The sequence below is a fragment of the Salarias fasciatus genome, chromosome 10, assembly GCF_902148845.1.
Source record: "Salarias fasciatus chromosome 10, fSalaFa1.1, whole genome shotgun sequence".
NCBI classification, from domain to species: Eukaryota; Metazoa; Chordata; class Actinopteri; order Blenniiformes; family Blenniidae; genus Salarias; species Salarias fasciatus.
Genome location: NC_043754.1, coordinates 2577028 through 2597515, shown reverse-complemented (window position 1 = coordinate 2597515; position 20488 = coordinate 2577028). Strand labels below are relative to the sequence as shown.

General features: G+C 48.2%; 1 protein-coding gene across 3 annotated transcripts in view; it reads right to left on the bottom strand.

Annotated features, from left to right (window-relative positions):
* The window catches only part of arhgap32b (Rho GTPase activating protein 32b), an 86048-nt gene that overhangs the window by 20990 nt on the left and 44570 nt on the right, over positions 1–20488 (bottom strand). The window contains exons 1-9 of one of the 3 annotated variants that reach the window (XM_030101703.1): positions 16431–16755; positions 12922–13008; positions 9869–10006; positions 8685–8777; positions 7333–7455; positions 5909–5986; positions 5061–5142; positions 3347–3397; positions 1855–1929 (exon numbers count right to left, since the gene is read on the bottom strand). In XM_030101703.1, coding sequence (XP_029957563.1) covers positions 1855–1929; positions 3347–3397; positions 5061–5142; positions 5909–5986; positions 7333–7455; positions 8685–8765 — 490 coding nt within the window. In that variant the 5' untranslated portion in view covers positions 8766–8777; positions 9869–10006; positions 12922–13008; positions 16431–16755. Of the gene's footprint in view, positions 1–1854; positions 1930–3346; positions 3398–5060; positions 5143–5908; positions 5987–7332; positions 7456–8684; positions 8778–9868; positions 10007–12921; positions 13009–16430; positions 16756–20488 lie in introns of those variants that run through there. The other 2 variants (XM_030101701.1, XM_030101702.1) reach the window with 2 other exon arrangements.

Below are 20488 nucleotides of genomic sequence, written 5' to 3'. Positions count from 1 at the left end.
ATTTTCATTTCAATCACAGTTTGAAGCCTCAAAACCTCCACTTAAAGGGATACTTCAACAATTTGGGAAATTGGCCCATTTAGCACAGTCAGCATACTTACTTTTTTTGTGAGGGCGAGCTGTTGTTTATCCAGAGGTGAGTCGGGGAAGGTTTTCGGGACGGACACAATGGAAGTGGATGGTATTTTTGTTCCCCCTCGTCAAACTCATCAAATACAAAATCCAACAACCCCAAAACACTTTGATGGACACGTTTTAATCCGCACATTCACTACGCTGTGAAATATTAATGCAAAATTACCAGATTGAGTTGTTTATGCGAAGATTGCTAAGACGGAACTACTTACTAAACATGGCGTCTGGGCGTAGTGATTTCAAAAGAAAAAGTAGTTCCCAGTATTTGCTTCAGTGTCGTAACGCTACAGAATTATTTGTCGGTGTTCCACAGCGTAGTGAATGTGTGGATTATAACGTGTCCACCAAAGTGTTTTGGGGTTGTTGGATTGTGTATTTGATGAGTTTGACGAGGGGGAACAAAAATACCATCCACTTCCATTGTGTCCGTCCCGAAAACCTTCCCCGACTCACCTCTGAATAAACAACAGCTCGCCCTCACAAAAAAACTAAGTATGCTGTTCGAAATGACTGAGGAATTGCGCTAAATGGGCCAATTTGCCAAAATATTGAAGTATCCCTTTAAGTCTCAAAGTGAGAGAGAGACATGTTGGAAAAGCTGAATTTCTGTTCTGCACTTGTTCTTCTGCTTTCAACTTCGAAAAGTCCCACATCCCCTGGAGTCCCGGACCATGAGACATGAGGTGATTCTGTTACAGCACAGAAGTGAATCAACTGATAAACAGTCATAGTTTTATTCTGGGGTCTGTGACCTGCAGCTTTTCACAGTGTAACAGGAGCTAGAACCGGTTACACTGGACTTCATGGTGATTTTCGGTGGATTAGGTGTCATGCAGCAGCTGCTGCTTTGCATCATGGGTATAAATAATTAGCTTGATGCATCATCATCATCATCATCACCCACTTCCTGCTGCTCACGCTGTAAAGGAACTCGCTGCCGATCTTCACCGGAGAGTGTTTTCCCCTCACACTCCCTCACAGCTGTCTGGGCTCATGTGTTCACAGCTGCCCGGATCGCTGGTCCCCATACACGAGGGGGGGCGGGGGAGGGGGGCCTACATCTGGGTCAGAGACTGGTGGGTCCTCTGGGGAGTAAAGGAGTCCGACTCTCATCAATTATCTGAAGTTTACAGCTTCTTATTTCCAGCGCGGAGGAGAGTTTCCATGGCCGTGGCGCTGAGCGGGTCTGAGCCCGGCGAGCGTGTTTTTCCACCGCCGTGCGGCTCCCTGCAGGAATGTGCTCTTTCAGTCACCATGGAGAGGCAGACACCGGCTCTTACTGTTGCAGGACAAAGATTACCGCTCAATGGACGGGGTTTACAGCCCCCCCCCCCCCCCCCACCCCCCACCCCACTGCTGCCCCCTCATTGTAAAAGGATTAAATCAATCAGGACCCGGCGGAGGCCGAGCGCGGCCGCCGCCCCTTTCAGCTCCGAACCAACAGACACACAAACACAGCTGGACCGCGTCCAGACACAGGCAGCGCCGCCGTGACCCGGGTCACCCTGAACGCATCGCCATCATCCAACACCCCGAGGGGCCCCTTCGGGGTGTTGGATGATGGCGATGCGGGAAGAAAAAGGAGAAGAAGAGCGGAGGAGGAGTTATTCTACTCTCAGAGGGAGGAGGAAGAGGTGGAGAAGCACGTAGGAATCAAACACTCAGGAGGAAGAGGAGGAGGAAGAAGAGGAGCTTGTTTTTCAGTTGGTTCGGTTCTACCTGAGCTCAGGCTGTAGTGGTTTAGCGGGTCGGCCACCCATGCACTGTCCTGCATTACACTCTCCATCTCCAAGTCTGCATGCATCCCGGGAAGACGTGGGCGGATGGATGATGGATGATGGATGGATGATGGATGGATGGATGGAGGCATGAGAGAGGCAGCAGAGGGAGAGAAGCACTTCAAGTTAAACAACAGAGACAACTGTTCCTCAGGATTCTGAAAGCTTTTACACACCGAGGTGAAACCAGGAAGACTTCCTGGTGTGAACGCCGCCTCAAAGATTCAAGTTTTAATCCGAGATCATGTGACCTCTGACCTCCTCCTGCAGCAGAGGGATGTTTGAGGAACATCTAAATGTCACTAACGGCGTCCTGTTGCAGTTGGATTGGGACTATATCGGCTGAAGCGTTCATTTGTGGTACGAATCTCTAGAAAATTGACATTTTTCCAATAAAAATAATCGCCGGTTGTCAAATTCCATGTGACAGCGGAAGAACAGAAAATCCCCCTCAGTGTGTAAAAGCTTGAAGAAAACAATAAACCACTTTATGATGAACAGAAAACTCAAACATAAAGAGAAACATTCAATGGAAGTAACGTTTCATGAAGCAGATAAATGTTCCTACATGGCAGATCCTTGATTTGCCTTTAAAGTTATGATCCTTTACAGTTCCAGCAAATTAAACTTCCACTGTGTAACGTTCAGGACTGAGACTGGAGTAGACAAAGTGTCAGTAAAAGAAGCAGGTTCCTCTGCATGTTTGACTTGTTCAGAAAGTTAGGAGCTCAACAGTTAAAAAACTGAAATAACATCATGATAGCATCTAAATATAATTAATTAATTAAAAAAAATACACAAACTACAATCAGTAAAATCTCTATATAAAGTTCAGAAGTTTAAACAACGTTCAGAAACTCCAACAAATGCTATTATTTACTATTTTATGTTGGGAAAAGGGACAAATATGTCTGTTTGGATGAAAAAATTTAAAACTGTCTGGGCTAAATGTAATTAAACCATAATTATATTTGTGCAGTATTAAGAAACACCCTCTCTGTGTAACGCTGTTGTACTGAAGCTGAGTGGAGCTGCTTTATCTTATCAGGCTCTCGTAAACGTCCCACTCTCCCAGTGGGAAGTTTGCACTGAGTTCATTTGCATTTTTCTAACTTTAGTGACTCAGTAGCAGATCGTAAGGCTCGGATCCCCGACCTGTGACGGTCCTTGTTAAAGTTACTGTTTACTGCACAGTAACTGGACTGCTCGCACCGCGGGGGGTCCCACAGTTAATGGTTAAAAAGCATGGAGGCAGTAAAAACAAGGGGGCGGGGCGTTTCTTACAGCTACACTGCAGAGTTGTGGGATTTCAAGTGTTAAAGGTGAAATCTGAAGGATCACAGCTTTAAACGTGAGGTTAGCGTGTGTGTTGGACGCAGTGTGTGTGCAGGGTGCAGCGGCAGGCGGGTGGAGGTGTGTATACCAACACGCACAGGGGGGGAAGAGACTCCAAGAAGCAGGCGGCAGGCCAGAGCAGGGGGAGGCTGAGGCGCGCCATCAGATGCAAAAGAAATACAGACAGAACGTCATGACACATGCCAACAGCACTGAGCAGCCCTGTGCAGGGAGGGGGCGGGGTTAATGGTGCCGGTGGAGGCAGGGGGGGGCGGGGGGGGGGGGGGGGGGGGGGGGGCATGGTGCACATCACATACATTCACAGGCTCCTCGAACAGCGCTGCAGTGAGCAGATGTGTTCTGCAGGGTTTGACACACAAAATGCTCTTATTGTGAAGGAGGAGCAGCTCCGGCTCTCCGGCAGGATTCAAGCTCTCCGCCACCGCTGCTCCGTCACCGCTGCTCCACCACCGCTCGGCTGCAGCGGCTCACTGAACGGACCGCGGTGCAGAACGCGTCTCCTTCCGCTTTAGTCTGAACTCCAGCATTGTTCAGGTGAAACCAGCCGGACCTCAGAATGAGGAAGACTCTCGGAGAACCTCATCTCATCAGGAACACCGACTTTCTGCTACTGACGCATTAAACACTGTTCAAATGTCAACTTTTCCTGCTTTTAAAAGAAAATTACAGGATTTTCAAAGAGATAACATTTGAACACGTGAAAGCCAAACGCTGCGAGTGGCCACAGGTCCAGAATCAAGACAGTTCTAAAAAGGCTGGATGTTGTGTCAAAGTGCGAATATTTATGAGGCGAGTGTGACGACGATGGAGGAGCGTAAAGACCAGACGCTTCTGAAACTCTTCTGCTGGGGAGGAATGTGAATCAGGTGAGTGGTGCTGGGCTGGATTCTGCCAGCGTTTATGATCCACATTTGTCTTTGCCGCTCTGAAGAGCGTGCTAAAGAGCTTATCTGTTTGCTCTGGACAGCCATAGATTAGCAGAGTTATTTCCTGCAGGATTTGCATAGTGCTGAGTCACGGTAACATGATTAGCAGGATACTTGAGGGGATGATGTGTCAGAGTTATGAGCTTCATTCACCGTGACATTAAGTGAGGATATATCATCTTTACACGGGTGAGGATGGGTTGGAGCTCGTCCCTGCAGCAGATGGGAGCTTCAAGCTCCCTCATTAACAGCCTGAGTGTTCTGCAGCTTTATGAAAATACTGAGCATCTTCAGGGTTTGAGCTCCAGCTTGACGTGGATGTCAGCATGCAGGTGATTCAGCCACAGAGGAGGAGATGTTCCCTCTGGAGGTGGTAAACATCTCAGATCTCATCTAATCCGGACGACTGTGAGAGCTGCAGGAAGCTTCTTCCATCAGGAGACTGACAGAGACACACACAGCTGCAGGCAGGCCTAACCTCCATCATCAGATTTTAATAAAATCTACATCACCTCAATCCAAATAAACCAGATCAAGCTGTAACCCCCTCACTGCGAAACCTGCTCTCTCTGCCGCCTCAGCCTGAACCCTGTGGAGAAAGACGTGAGCCGACAAACGCAATCAGACAACCTCTGAGAGGCATTAATGTGAATCGTGGAAGGATGAGCGTCTCTCCGGGGCGTGAAGGTAAAATCAAACCATCGGTGCATTCTGGTGCGACGTGTTCAGGCTCTCTCTCACACACACACACACACGTGCAGTGACACCCTCTGATCAAATCAGTCCCTGAAAGCATCGATTCAAACTGGGAGAGCTTTGACAGGAGGAAGAGGAGGAGGAGGAAGAGGAGGGGGAGGAGCCGTACCTGGTTTTGGCACAGAGTTGGTCATGGACTGCGGCACTTTGTCGTTTATGAGCTCCACACACTCGCTGGGAAAGAAGCCAACCTGGAGAGAAGAAGAAAGACATGCTGGTCTGTGAAGTGAGGGCTGGGGACGGACTGAGGACGGACTGAGGACGGACTGAGGACGGACTGAGGACGGACTGAGGACGGACCGAACCAGGTTCACTCAGGAGCTGATTTATTCTCATCTGACGGGTTGAGTTTTGCAGCTGGCTGCTGAAGCATAAGATCAACGGCTGAACTCAAACTGTGAGGAAATATTCAGGTAGAAGGATCCCGACGGTGAAACTGAAGGAGAGGAAGCTGCAGTTCAGAGTTCTGTCCACATCAGCAGAGAGACAATGAGCTCTGAAGCTGTTCTCATTGACCTGAAGACTCAAGAGAGCGTCTGAAGCTGCATCGGCTGACCTGCGACGAGACAGAGCTTCATATTCACACACTGACTGTTAGTCGACGTGGGACAACCACAGCTTCTGCTCCGTGTGTTTTACAGTTAAATCCCACGCTGAAGCAGAGTGGAGGAGTTACTGTCTTTCTAACATGAACATGTGTGAGTTGCCTGACTTCCTGTCCAGCGTCTCTGCAGCAGGAGACACATATTGTGTTTATTAATACCGACTCCATGGCTCCCGTCCAGGTGGATCACAGGCTGGGGACTTATCAGTGTTTAGATCGGGTTTCCTCTCAGTAGCCGGAGCTCCGTGGAGCCCATCTGCTCCCTGTTTACACCGACGAGCTCACAATCTGCCCAACAAGACACGCCGGAGCAGAAACATGACTGACTGGTGAACTGGAGCCGGAGACGCTACCTGGAAGCCGTGCTTGCCTCTCCACCACGTGGTGTCTTCTTTAGGAGGCATGTCGATCACCGACACGATGTCGCCCACCTGCACAAAGAAACACGTTAAAGAATCTGCAGGTATAAACCTTCTGTTTGAAACCTTTTCTCATGCCAGCAATTAAAATAAACAACATCAATACTTCATTTCCAACTGTTACTATTTCAGGTCACTGAAAACACAGAAATAGAGTTCTCAGGTAGAAACGTGTGAGATTGTGTTCAAACAGTCTTTGCCTGAGTTTCGGTTTGACAAAAGAAAGACTACAAACTCAGTCCAGTATTGTTCTTTTGTTCGTGTCATTGTGAAGGCTCCTGCTTTAGTGATTTGCTGAGGGTGGACATGTCTGGAGAGCTGGAGAGAGACGATCCACAGCTCGACTTACAGAGAAGAGAAAGACTTTCTCAAGCTTCCAGAGATTTGAAGAACAGAAGTGCAAATGTTAGAGCACAAATTCAACTTCTGTACTTAGGTTAAGATAAAACATTTAAAGAAAATAATAACTGTGGTACACAACAGAGAAACAGGTTTGTTCTTCCTCTTCATGAGGCATTTCTTGACAGATTCAACTTATAATCCAGAAAAAAAGCAAAACATGTAGACATGCTTAATAAACTTTTGTAAATGTAATACTGTTTCTCAGTGTGGACACAGCAGCATGCTGTCATTCATGATATTTTGAATCAAAACTAGATTTTTTTCTCATTACAGGGGGAAAAAAATAATAGAGCTGGGCTTTATCCAATAAATCACCTTCTGCAGTTTTATTATACATCGCCTAAATGTTTCCATTGAGGTAAAATAAAGACAGACGATTTATTTTATTTTCATACGTAGAGTCAAAGTTAAAAAAAATGTCAGAAAACTGAACATTGACGTGAATTAGAGATACCTGGTAAATGACTGTAAAAGAAAACTTGTCTACAGCAGATGTGGGGAAAATCTCAAATTAGCAGATTTGACACTTGTTGAACGCGACAAGCTGCTTTCAAACTGACACGTCTTGTCTTGATTTAATTATAGCAGAAATCAAACAGTCACTCGTGTGAACGACAACACGTCAGGCTCCTGCAGGCGCTTTTAGCCTCCAATCAGTTTCAAGATGCTGGAGAGGAAATTGTCCATGTTACAAATCTCATGTCCGTCAAAGGAAAATCAAACCGAAATCAGAAACAACAGAGTTCAGCTAGGCAGTGTTCTTAATTTCTGGATAAATTTCTCAATCTGTTAGAGGCCTGTATCCACTGTTAGAGCCCCCTGTGGAGCCGCAGATCGTCCTAAAAACTCTAGTAGACAGACTGATGGGAGTGCTGAGTAAAAGCAGCTAGATGTTACATGCTACATGCTACAGGCTACAGGCTACATGCTACATGCTACACGCGTGCTCCCGTTACCTCGAAGGACAGCTCGTCGGAGGCCTGGGCGATGTAGCGCTTGATGACGTGAGCGGCGGCGATGGCCGGCACGTTGATGGACGACTCCTCGTGGACCAGCAAATGATTCCCCTTATTGTCAACCTGAAAGCACACAGGGTCAGGGGTCAGGGGTCAGGGTCCGCTCCATCAGATAACACACAGCACAGCTCTGCTTTCTGACCTGAAGCCACGACCTTTACAACAGGAAGCGTCCCTGCAGTCAACAGACACCAGCTCCGCTTCCTCTTTACTTACAAATATCCAAGAAGGACGTTTGAATAAAACATGTTAAACCAGACACATCTGAATGCTGTTACAAGGTTAAACTCTAACATCCATGTGAAACACTGGAACTCTGTCCAGTGACACATTCAAACAGTCAAATATGTATCTACACGTCCGGTTATCGATTTAAAAATGGCGGTTCTGCGTCTTGTTGGTCAGGATAACACTGTCACACAGAGTGTGTGTTTGTCCTGCGTCAGCTGTGACGGGCCTTCACCTGAAGCTGAATAAAGATGGATGGAATATGGATGCATAGACAACAGAGCAGTCTTTACATCGAGACACCTGAGAAACCTGACGCCCTCATTAGCTCCTCTTCAGAAGTCAACGTTACCCGCTTCCTTGTTGCTGACGCTCAGTGAAAATGACTGCCAGGGAACGATCTGATAACAGACAGCAGTGTGCTGCAGCAGAACTGTAAGGAGTGTTTCCACAATAATCCCCAGGATCCACAAACTTGTGCGAGTCTTTTACAGGAAAGTAGGCCAACCTGAAGTCTGTCAGAGTTCATCTGTCGGCTTCCTCGTCTCACTGCAGCACTTCTGCACTCTGTCATCATCAGTTTTTAGACACGTCTCTCTGTTCCTTCACAAGCACTCTGCGTGTGTGTGTGTGTGTGTGTGTGTGTGTGTGTGTGTGTGTGTGTGTGTGTGTGTGTGTGTGTGTAAAGCTCAGGAGTTCAGACACGACTCTCTGCATGATTATTAGACTGTCATTATGATGGAACGCTGCAAAAAATACACAATGCTGTGTCGTGTATTTTAAACAGACCCTCCGGTTTCTGCTGCAGAGGACGAAGCGTCTTTTTTAATGAATGTTTTTAACAGCTGGAACATGCCAGCGATGCCATGAGGTGGCGCTGTTGATCGTTTCTGTAATGAACCCAAACAAACAGGCTGCAGAGAACGATTCGCTGAACAGATTAAGAACTGAAAGAACTCGATGTCGTGTAAACCCACACCCAAAAAGTAACGAAAAAGCTCTGGTTTCAGAGGTTCTCTTGTTGTATAAGCTATCTGACAGAGGAAAGCGCGGAGCAGGCTCACCTCCATCCACGTGAGAGCAGGCCCACAGTTGATCTTGTTGTCAGCGATGGCCGAGAGCCGCGAGAGGTAAGCCAACAACATCTGTGAAACTGACTGACATGGAGGAAAGACAGGAAGAGAGGGAGAAAGAGAGAGAGAGAGAGAGGTTAAAACCATTTACCAGACACAGCGTGTTCACCGTGGACCGCAGAGGTCAGAGGTCAGCAGAGCGCAGATCCTGCAGAGCTGAGCTTCTAACGTTTCATATTTTATTACCAGAAACTTTTATACCATGAGTCATTCATGAATAAGTCAGAACAACGTTGCTGCACGATATATTCTTGAGGGACAGCGAACTGATTGTTTCACAATGCGACGTTGCACACGATAAAAACCCTCCACTGCTTCACTCTGTCACTTCTGATGAAGTGTCCCTCACACTGAGCGAATAAAGACTCTTAATGTTCTGCTTGTTTTGGCTTGTAGAAGGACAAAAGCAGCTAACGACGCGGCGGCGTGGCAGAAAACCACATGAAGCCACATTCACGGCTCCGCCTTCACATTAAGGGAGGAATCTAATTTTACGGCGTGCGGTGGATCTAATGAGCTCCTCGACTTCAAGCTAGGAGTGGAAGCAGCACACGAGCTGCGTCATGCAAACAGAGCTCGCCCGAGGACAGAGGCCTGACAGTCCAGTGAAACTACAGAACAGCAGCTGGCTGCATTCAGGGGACTGTATTCTGAGAGCATCCACACACACACACCCACACACACACACACACACAGTCCAGGCCTGAACTGGTTGAACCAGTCTGCTTTGATAACCTGGCGTTCTTCTCACCGCCGTGGTTTCGTCTGGCTCACGGTTTATTTCACCGGCGACGGGGAGCATGGCTGACTGGTGCGTTGCTCAGATAAGGAGAAAAACAGCGTCGTATCAGATGTCAAAGCAGGAGGAGTCGCTTTAATGTGGAGAACCGATACCTTGCTATCTGGCATTTGGAAAGATTAGGAGCAAACACGATCTCTGATTTCATTTCAAGTGTGTGAAAACATTAAGAAAGGACCGACAATAATACAACATCCTGCAATTCCATCATGAAAACCTGCTCTGGAGGAGAGGGCTGAGATCAGGGGAAACTGCTGCAGCGGCAGTGAGAAGAGGAAGAGGAAGAGGAAGAGGAAGAGGAGCTGCTGGTGTTCACCTCCGTCTGGTCGCTCAGGCTGTCCAGCCGCGGCAGCTCGGGCAGCTGGGAGAAGCGCCGGTCGTAGATGCAGAGGTGCAGGTGTTTGTCCAGGACGCGGAAATCCTCATAGCTGCGCTTGACGATCCAACTCCGACCCTGCCAGCACGAACACACACACACACACACACGCACGTTATCCATAGTCCACACACAGCAGGAGTCAGGCTCTTTATGGTTCATATCAACTCCTGAGCTTCCATCTGATATGAGTTCTGCATCATAACAGCACAGAGGCCTCAGACAGAAGAGGAACAGGCTGGACGGAAACTTCACTCACTTTCACACTTTTCTCACAGAATTAAGTCAATAAAGAGACCAGAAGGATCTGGACAATGAAATGTGCCTGAAAAAACCTCGGAGGAGTTTGGATGGGAGCGAGGATGAGGATGTTCTGTGGGAGGAGGAACAACCAGAGAACAGTGGAGACTGTAAATAAAAGTGACCATAACTCACCCACCTCTTTAACTTCATGTGTTCTCATTACCTTGAATCATGCCTTCATAAAAATCTGATTAAATCTGCAGTTTCACATAACCTGTGTCTTATAAATACAGCTGAGGCTATAAATGATATGCGCTAGAAACTCATGTCAAATCCTTCTTTGGACCTTTAGCAGATTAAAGTGTTGACGGTTGTTCTTTCCTCGGCTCAGCGTGTTGGTCTGAAGCTAACATTGTGTGAAGAGCGGGGAATGAAGACGTCTCCCCGGTGTCTCCTGAACGGACTGAAGCTGCAGGTTTGTCCTCACCGCGCTGCCGATACATCTGACCGAGGATTCAGAACAAACCAACTCCAGCTTCAAACAAAAAAAAAAAAAAAGAGTTTTGGAGGAAGACATGAGAGTGAAACGCTGTCAGGACATGAATGACAGATCACGTGATCTTCAGGCATCGCAGGAACCTGCTGTTAGCACCGTTAGTGAGCGACAAACGAGCTGATCTGAAGCTCCTTCCAGTCAGTGACGTTTCCAATATGAGAATATATAAATAAACTACACAACAGCAAAAAAATGAGCAATTTTAAATAGGAAAAAAACTTCAAACCTGTATTCAATGCTTTTATTGAGTCATATTTAATGTTCTTTCTTGATATCCCATTAAATTTAAGACTTTTAAGCTGAAAATCATGAAAAAATGTGTTTTTTGTCACAGTGATGTTTTCAATAAGTCTGATCAAGTGTAAAAAAAAAACAATAAGCGTTTCACACATAAGATCAACAGCCTCAAACAACCATTTAGGGGGTGAAATTTGAATGAATGTCCTTAAAGGGTTAAAAATGAGATCTTCGTTGGGGGGTAGAGCAATGTCAAAGGATGTTCGTTAAAAGCTTCATGAATAATTCCAGCTACAAATCATGTTTCTGTATTGACATCATTTATTAAGGTGCCCTGAGGGCGACGGACAGATTCCTGCGGAGCAGCAGGTGCCGGCAGGCGTTGGTTCTCACCACACTGATCAGAATAAAGACTGAAGAGATCAGAGTGTGTCAGGAGCAGCGTCGGAGCAGGACCGGCCTGGAGACCCCCCCCGGATCCAGGCAGACCCTCTAACAGACCCTCAGAGCTGAGACGCTGTTTTCTCCTCCCTTTCACTCACTGCTGAAAGCTGGAGTCTGGAGCCTCCTGTGAACCTTGACACAGGGAATGTCTTCCAGAGCCCAGTCAGCCCTCCTGAGTGAAAACGCACTTATTAAATGCCAGCAGTGCAAGTGCAGTCCACCACATTACATGCAAAAATCCTGTCTTAAAAAAAAAAACACAGCTATTCCACAGAGTGTTTTCTATTTTCCTCAGAAAGTCCAAACCTCAAAACCTCACTCAGAGAGCCTCTTGGTGGAAAGAATAAAAAAAAGAAGAAGCAGTTTTCTTTGATTTGGCCTGGAAAGCCTGTGTGAAGGGAGGGAGGGGGGGGTTCTGCGGCCCCCAAACTCTTTCTGCCTTCCTGCCCCACTTTCAGACAGCTCCAGGCCCCCCCTCCCCTCCCCGGGTCTGTGTGCTGCTCCACTTTCCCTGCAGAAGGCTCAAGGCCACAGATCTGCCACTTATTTTCTCTCTTTTCCAAACTGAACGGCTGCGTGTTTAGCAGTTTTCCAGAGATGGAGCGAGGTGGAGGAGCTAGAGGGAGGTGGAGGAGCTAGAGGGAGGTGGAGGAGCTACAGGGAGGTGGAGGAGTGTTTCACTGCCGTGGTGTGTGAATGGAAGATGATCTTCACGGGGGAAATGCTTGAAGCTCTAATGAAAGATGTGACGGGAGGCGAAGCTTCAGAGCAGCTGTTGCATGTGTGTGTGTGTGTGTGTGTGTGTGTGTGTGTGTGTGTGTTAATCCAACTCAATGTCTGACCATCTATAATGCAGCCATTTCCTCACGCCCACTTGCCTCCTTAAACTGGGAATTTTCCAACCAGAAAGCCACATTTGTCGTCCATGAAGAGACGCCTGCAGTCAGAGTGACTGAAGGACGGAAGCAGACGGACACACTGTCACACCACACTCAGGTGAGAAGGCGTCCCCGGATCAATACAGCGATCAGCAGCGTCACTGAGGACACAACATGTTCAGAGGACTGATCAGGCCTGGAGCTCTCAGGAGAAGGGGGAATCGGATTCACTGGTAGTGTGTGTGCTTCCTGCCGGCTGAATATTTCAGTACCGACTCAAACATTCAGTCTGTCGATGTCCTGAAATATTCCCCCAGTGGAAGCCGAAGGACGTCTTCTATCTGACATTCTTCAGAGCGGCTCGCCATTCATCCGCAGCTCCTTTCATTTCCAGCGTGACTCAGAGTTTTCAGACAATGACTGGGCTGTTACAGTGTGTGTGTGTGTGTGTGTGCGTGTGTGTGTGTGTGTGTGTCCAATCTGAGAATCCTGAGTGCATTTCCACTCAGTTCCATATGTGCAGTGAGTCCACACGGACTGGCGCCAGCGAGGCAGTTTGGATTTGATCCTGAGTGTGTAAATATCGCAGGAAGCTTGGTGGAGTGTGTGGAGTGTGTGGAGTGTGTGAGTCTCACCTGGCAGTAAATGTGAACTAGGTAGACCAGCTCCTTGGACTCATAGCCGTTCCGCGTCACTTCGCACTGTTCGTCCCCGAGGGAGAGCTGGAAAACAGAGACGAGCCGGTTAAACAGAGTCGACGGCGGCGCTCTCACAGACCTGCTACCCGCCCCCCCCCCCCCCCTGAAAAAAACCAAGATTTTCTCATTTGGCTTAACGAAGCAGGCGTCCGTGACGGCGGCGGCTGCTGCTGCAGCTTTAAAGAGGCGCCGCTGGAACAGGATCTGAAATAAAGATGAGCCGCTGTCAAACCAAGCTTCTATTAAGACGCTCGCCGGGACGTTTTCAGGCGATGTCAGGAAAACGAGGCACGTCTTCCCTGATTGCCGTTTCACCTCGGGTTGTCCCACACGCACACACACAAACACACTAAAGCGGTTTGATGTCAGGAGGAAAAGGCCTCCAGCGCTGCAGTTTGGTTATTTGTTTCATAAATCTGAGCTTCAATAGAAGAAATCAGGCCGGAAGATTTAACCTGTCAAAACAAAACTGAGAAAATCAAACTGAGCTTTATTCTGAAAATTATTTCAAATTTCTTGAAACTTTAAAAGGAGCTGTTAGGGTTCAGTGTTGTATTTTGATTTTCTTACAAAAAGGGTTGTTATTTCCATCAGTATTTAATTCCGGAGATTCTGAAGTTATTCTTTTACCATTGATTGTTGCGGAGTGATTATCTTGGGTAAAATACATCATGTTGTGTAACCTCTGAGAAGACTTATTTCATTCTAAAAATGCATTTCTTATTCACATGAGTTATCCTATTTTATTACATTTTATTCCTGAAAGCGCTGTAGTAACATGTATGTCTTACTGATGTTATTGGCACGCTCTGTGAAGGATCAACCAATTATTCAATTAACAAATCGATCTAGGAGCAAAAGTCAGTAGAGAGGAGGGAGCTGCAGAGCAGGGGGTCCTCCAGCCGCCTCTTATTGTGAAGGATGACACCAGAAGTAATCAGATTATAAGAAATACTGCTTCACCGCCTGCTCTCAGGCCTGCGTGAGCATCCTGACGCCGTCGTCATTACTGTCATCAATGAAGCAGCTCTCTGGATGCACCTGGCTGCAGACGCCTCTCCTCTGGAAATGTTTCTGCAGGATCGTCTGCGGGAGTCGGAGGACGCCATGTGTTAAAACGGTTAACAGCCATCGGGGCACATCCGCACGGCGGAGGCTCCAGCTGAGGATTCGGCTCAAATTAAGACCTCACCTCACTGAAATGTTTGAAACCGACAAAGGAAAAAAGCGAAGGCCGTGAGTCACCGAGCAGCGAGATTATTTCCAGAACATTCTTTCAGAGTAGAGCAGAGTCCTTTTCATCAAGTCAAGGCATTCACATGGTAATGAGACAATTAGTCACAATATAACATGAATCTCGTTTATAGTTTGAAGATTTTACATAGAAAATATTATAAATGTGAAACTTAACATAATCCATTAAACAACAGAGAGGAAAATGTGGCTGCATAATAAATCATTACATGGATCTGATTTTGTAGTGTGATAAAACATACGAGTACTTCAAATATTGAACTTCAATGAACACGTAAAGGATCTTCAGTCTGGTATCTGTTAGAATATGAGTGAATTCTTTTTTGCTTTTCAAAAAAAATAAATAAATAAAATGAACAAAAAAAATGTGTGGAAATGTCTGAAATTCCAGGAGGATTTAGTTGCTTTTGACACTAGTTGTAATCGTGGTTAAACTCATTTCTCGCTTTGATGCAACTGATATCTGGAGACTTGAAGTTACAGCAAGACAATGTTCACTTGGAAACACGTTGCGTCGTTATTTTGTGTCACAAAAAATGTGAATTTGCATCAAAAATTTGGCCAGTCTGGATTCATGTGGCTGAGTATTTGATTAATATCTGCTACACATTTACCAGATTCAAGGAGGATTCTTTGGCGCTCGCTAACGCAAAATGTTTACACTTCAAGACATTCAAGAAGAGTCAAATTAGAAAGACATGCCTCTGAAATATTCCGACGGACACTGTATGATTCATCCTGAAGTCCAGAATCTGCTGCTTTCCAGGGGATGCTAAAGTGATAAAACCTCAAAGATGAGGGGAGCATCACAAAGTCTCTGTGGTGCGTTTACTGCCAACGGTAAGTCCAGGATATCTGAGCTTCCTGACACGGCGTCGTCTCTTTCCATGCCTGGAAACGGCTTTCAGTCCCGGGTTCAGCGGGTTTCTCAACGCATGTGGAGACGTATGGAAGCGAGTTCTGATCTCCTGTTTTCTGTCGCCAAAACAAACCTCGAACTACTGGGAATCGCTGCCGAGAGTCCGTCTTCAGTCTGTTTTATCGGTACAATCGAACAGCGGATTTCTATTTTCTCTGAAGCTTTGGTACATCTGATACTATCAGAGGAGTAATTAATACAGATGTTATTTAGGACTCACTGGATCCAAAAAATTATAAAATTACCGCTAATTTTGAAACCCAGTGACGGGGGGGACACTTCAGCCACTGACAGGAAGTACGCGTCTGCTGAGCTGATTATGCTGCCGAGCTCCGAGCGAACGGCGCTGGCCGCCCACATCTCGATGAAATATAGATGAGGAAATGAGCATGAAGCCGGGGGCGCTGGCACGGCCCGCATCTGCTTCGCCGCAAGCGCTAAACAGACACATATGGACAGCTGTGGCGAGGAGGAATCCTGAGATTTCAGCGGCTTCATCCTCACCAACAACACCTTCAGCGGGAAGCAGCAGCGGAAAGAAAACCCGAGAAAAATCAAAGCTGGAAACACACGATCCACTGACTCAGAGTAGAAACTCTTTCACACATCTGCTCGATTCTCAAATGACAAACCGTCATGCTGAACATTTTTTAAATAATTGTTGGGTTGTTGTGCGTTATCACTCGTCTCCACGGCAGGACTTCTCTCCGGACGGACGGATCGAAGGAATGTCAGCTGACCTCCAACACGCCGGCATTAAAACCACCATCACCGTTTACTGAATGTCAAATATGTTAAAAATTCACACTGAGGTCAGAACAGTTCATGTTCAGATCATTTCAGGAGATCAAGAATTCGCCTCACTGTTCAACCAGGAACCAGGAGTCAGCCCGACATGCTAATCCAAAGCTAACGCCGCTAAAGGCTGAAGACCACTTCATCTTGTCAGTTTGTGTTTGACCGTCATGCGGCGCTGCGCTGGTTGCAGTCCCGCAACTTTATTCCCCTCACGCAAACATGCTTGTTGCCATGGAGACGGAGACAGAAGATGCTAATCAGCGTCAAAGGAGCGAAGCGAGTCGGAACGAGTCTGGTCGAGCTACGGGGACGCGACGCAGAGCAGGTCAGCAAACTTCAACCCGCCGAGTCCCGTTCCTCACTGAGGGCTACAGAGGAAACTGCTATTCTCAACATTCACTTCCAAACAGCCTGCAGAGCGTAGGGTTGGTGTAAACACTGACTATGTGATATGTACACACACACACACTCTCACCAGCAGGAGCTTCTTCAGGACGTCTTTAACTGAGGGACAGAACTGCAGCGAGCTCGGCCCTGGATCGGTAGAGGAACACCAGCAGCTTGCTAACGATCTGCCTATCTCCACATCTTCTAATGACTTTTCCGACCAGCTGCAGATGAAACGCTCAGTGTGAAACTGGAGCGGCGCCTGATAACGGCGTGCCCTCCACTCATTAGGCTGGATCGGAGGCTTTGTGTTGAAGCTGGGACTGTCCTCACACGGCAGCTGAAGTCTGCGGCGGTTAGCGGTGCACGGAGCCGTCTCCGTCTCCGTCTCTCCTGGTGGGACGGCAGGCGACCCAATTAGCTCTCGGCCCGCTCAAAGGCTTCCTCCGGCCGCGGCAATCAAAACAAACCGGAGAGGCGAAGCCGCCGAGGCAGAGAGCAGCCAGTGGGTCTCCGGTTTCACTGGCAGAGAGGAACAGCTGCACACTGACCGACTGCGGAGGAGTCCAGGCTGGTGCAGCTCCATGGAGACCGGCGCTCCAACAGGAGGCTCCACAGAGACCGCTCCTCCGACTCGCCAAGACATGAAGTCATGAAGATATTCTGACTTTTCCTTCACGTCTGCCCGTTTACCCAAACACTGGAGTCCTGACAGTCAACGAAGTACAGAAAAACCACTGAGGGAGAACACACGTCCTCTTCTGCCAGGACTCGTCCTCCTTCTGGAGCAAAACATTATAAATTCATCCAGTGTGTCTCTGAAGGCTTCATGAACAGAGGATTGACCGTCACGTCCCTCTGACTCGCGGTGTCACACAGTGAACACCAAACAGGCTGGAAAGCCAACATTCCACATACAGGAATGATAAAAGATGACGATAAAACAATAGCCGAACAAGCAGAACTTCACTACATTTAGAAACAATGTCCCATAATCCTTTGCACTGTCTGCAAAGCTGCACTGATCAGCTCTGCAGGGAAAGACGCATGATGAGGAAGACGAGGAGGAGACAAAATGAAGAGTATGCTTCCTGTCACTGTTGTTTCTTTGAGTCTTTACTTTTTCACATTTGCCCAAATAAAACAAGAATAGATGATCTGTTTCTTTTCCTTACAAAAAATGACACGAATAAGTACCTTTAATTTCCGTTTAGTTAAAAGTTTTGAGGCGTTGTGTTTTTGCGCCTCTCTTTCTTTTATTTATGTTTACATCATAGAAAAAGTTCACACTGAAAAGGAGTATTTTCAGTCAACATCTGGTTTGTAAAGCTACTTTGTCGCCTTTGAGGGTATTTCTGCAGCACCTCCAAGAGGAAACGATCCCTGCTCGCTGTGAAGATCCGTCCATCCCAGCAGAAACACGTGAGCACAAACTCAGAGCGTCGGTGAAGCGGAGTGCTGATGAGGCGTTCAAGCACCGCTTTGGAAAAGCAGCTCAACTTGTCCCTGCTTTTTACGAGGTGTTCAAGGACAGGCTGAGGAATATTGGGCCATGTGTGATTTTCGAGAGGTGTTCAAGGACAGGTCAAAGCATCGGTGTTCTAGAACGGTTTTCTGCACGTTAAAGAAGGAACACAGTGATGACGGGAAGCGAGGAGGACGAGGGGAAACCGGAGTGAGCACGTTCAGGATGAAGAGCTGGTGGGAGGAGGACTCTCAACACTTTGATTTTTTTTTTAATAAATCTTAAAAAATCTGAAGGTTGAACTGTTTCATTAGCAACACTGAGGGCTCAAACGGTTTCAGCATCAAATGTGGAAATATGCTGAATAACGCCAGACGCTGCAGAATCTCCACATCTTGACAAGTGATGGGATTTTTGAAAAGAAGCAGAAATGAGCTTTAACAGTAAGAACAATAACAGGATCCTGCGAGTGTCCAGTCAGAGCTGGGGCTCTGCGGTGGACACGCCCACTCTCCACAATACAGCAGGAACCTCGAAAATAAAAGCATTGTGTCTTATTCTGGTTCTCTGACATGTGCACTTCTAAATTTGACAAACTCACTGGGATCTCCAACTCCCACGTTGGGGGGGGGGGGGTCTAGGGGGGTCTAGGGGGGTCCCTGGACTCCAATTTAAGAGCCATTAGTTGGAAGCTCTCATCTGTCTGCTGACGGAGCGGTTCCAGATTAAAGGGTGAGTGGATGAAGAGGCACACAGTGACCTGAGGCGGAACGGCACAACTGCTCTGCTAAACTTAGCCGATGCAGAAACATGGTGTCACACGCAAACACACACACGAACACACACGCACAAACACGCACGCACGAACGCGCGGAGCTGCGGGCCGATCCCGTGCACCTGAAGTGAGCAGGACCCTCCGCCGCCACAGAGCATGCAGCCCTCGCACCGCACGGCATTATGATTCCATTTCAATGCTTAGACGTGCGCTGCACGAGCACTCGCCGTCCCCGCAACGCCTGGAGTCCCACGAGCTGAAGCAGCGCCGGGAAATACAGCAGGGCCGGGCCGGGCGGACTGAGTCCGGTCTCAGCAGCAGCGTGGGAACAATGAAGAGACGGATCCCTGAAGCGGGACCGGACGGAGGAGGAAGGCTCCTCCGGGCTGCAGGGACAGTAAACCTGCACCGTCCTGACAGCGTCCTGCACGCCGCCGAGTCTCTGGACGCTAATGACTCCTGCAGGCACACGGGGAGCAGCGGTGGGGGGGGGGGCAGGAGACAGACTGCAGCAGAAACACTCCTCACACTCACCAGCCTGCTGTCTTCTTCCTACACGTCCTTTCTTTTAGTGTCCAGCAGATCCAGCACCTGCCCCCCCCCACCCACACCTCCCCTCTGAGGTCGTCACTCCTTCAGTATGAGAACGTACATCCGAGGCTCCGCTCAGCGCTCCAACAACTCACAATGACCCCCCCTTCCTCTTCCTCTTCTTCTTGTTTGGCAGGACTGAAGTCAGCTCTCCACTTTCCTTCACATACAGTGTGTCAGCCCCGGGGGGGGGGGGGGGGGGCAGCAGCGGAGGGGAGGGGGAGGCAGGGGGCGGTAATATCACCAGCAGCTGGTGTTGGAGGATGAGAGGAGGAGGTGGAGGTGGATTCCTCAACGGGACGGCGTCCGCCTCCCTCCCATCCCACCGTTGTGCGGCTTCATCCTGGTTTCCTCGCCGTTCCTATGAATCCCTGACGGCTCGAACCCAGAGCAGCTTTAACCCCGAACAGACCAGCAGCAGCAGCAGCAGCAGCAGCAGAGGAGCCGACGGCTGGAAGCAGCTTCAGGAAGGAAAACTGTTTTTCTCTCTTTTAACGAAGAGTCCGTCCTGTGTTTCCCTCGCCGTCTGCTCCGCCTGTCCCTCCACCACACGCTGTTCTCTGCTGCTCTCCCTTGTCTGACATGCTGGCCGTCCCTCCCTCCCCTCCCCCCCTCGCTGGTTGGTACGTTCCCAGGACAAAGAAAGAGCAGGGATGGAGAGAGAGAGAGCGAGCGAGAGCGAGAGAGAGAGAGAGAGAGAGGGAGGAGGAAGGAGGGGTGCACTTCCTCCACATGTGCCGGGCTCTCCGTTGTGTCCCGGAGGCGCGCCGACGTTCCTGCGGCTCAAGGACGTCCCGCCGCTGCGTTCCATTAGAGGACACCTCCAGCCACTCTCAGGGTTCCAACTCGCCGGGAGAAACGTGGCGCAGTAATCCATCAACAGCTGTCATTTCAGAGAAGTATAGGAACTTCTAACATCCTTATAAATCAAGAGAAAGATCAATGAGTTAAATTTCAACACCTTCACCAAGTTGACCGATTCCTCCTCCTCCTCAAAAATACAATGAAATACCGCCGAGCCACAACTTTCTCTTTAAAAGTTACGGCAACTAAAAATGAAACATCTGCAGAAACCATCTGAAAACCTCAGAAACGGTACTTTTTCTCCAGGTTGAACATGTTTCTAATGTTTTTACCAATCCTGCTTCTCAGTATGCCGGCGCTTCTCTTACACGAATCTCTAAAAGGTTCAACAGAATCACTTTCCTGCTGCAAAAAGCACCGGACGGGACGAGGAAGCTGGTGTTAAATTACCAGCGTGTCAGAAAGCCTGCATAGAAACGTAATCAACACGATCCGGGACAACAAGAGTCAC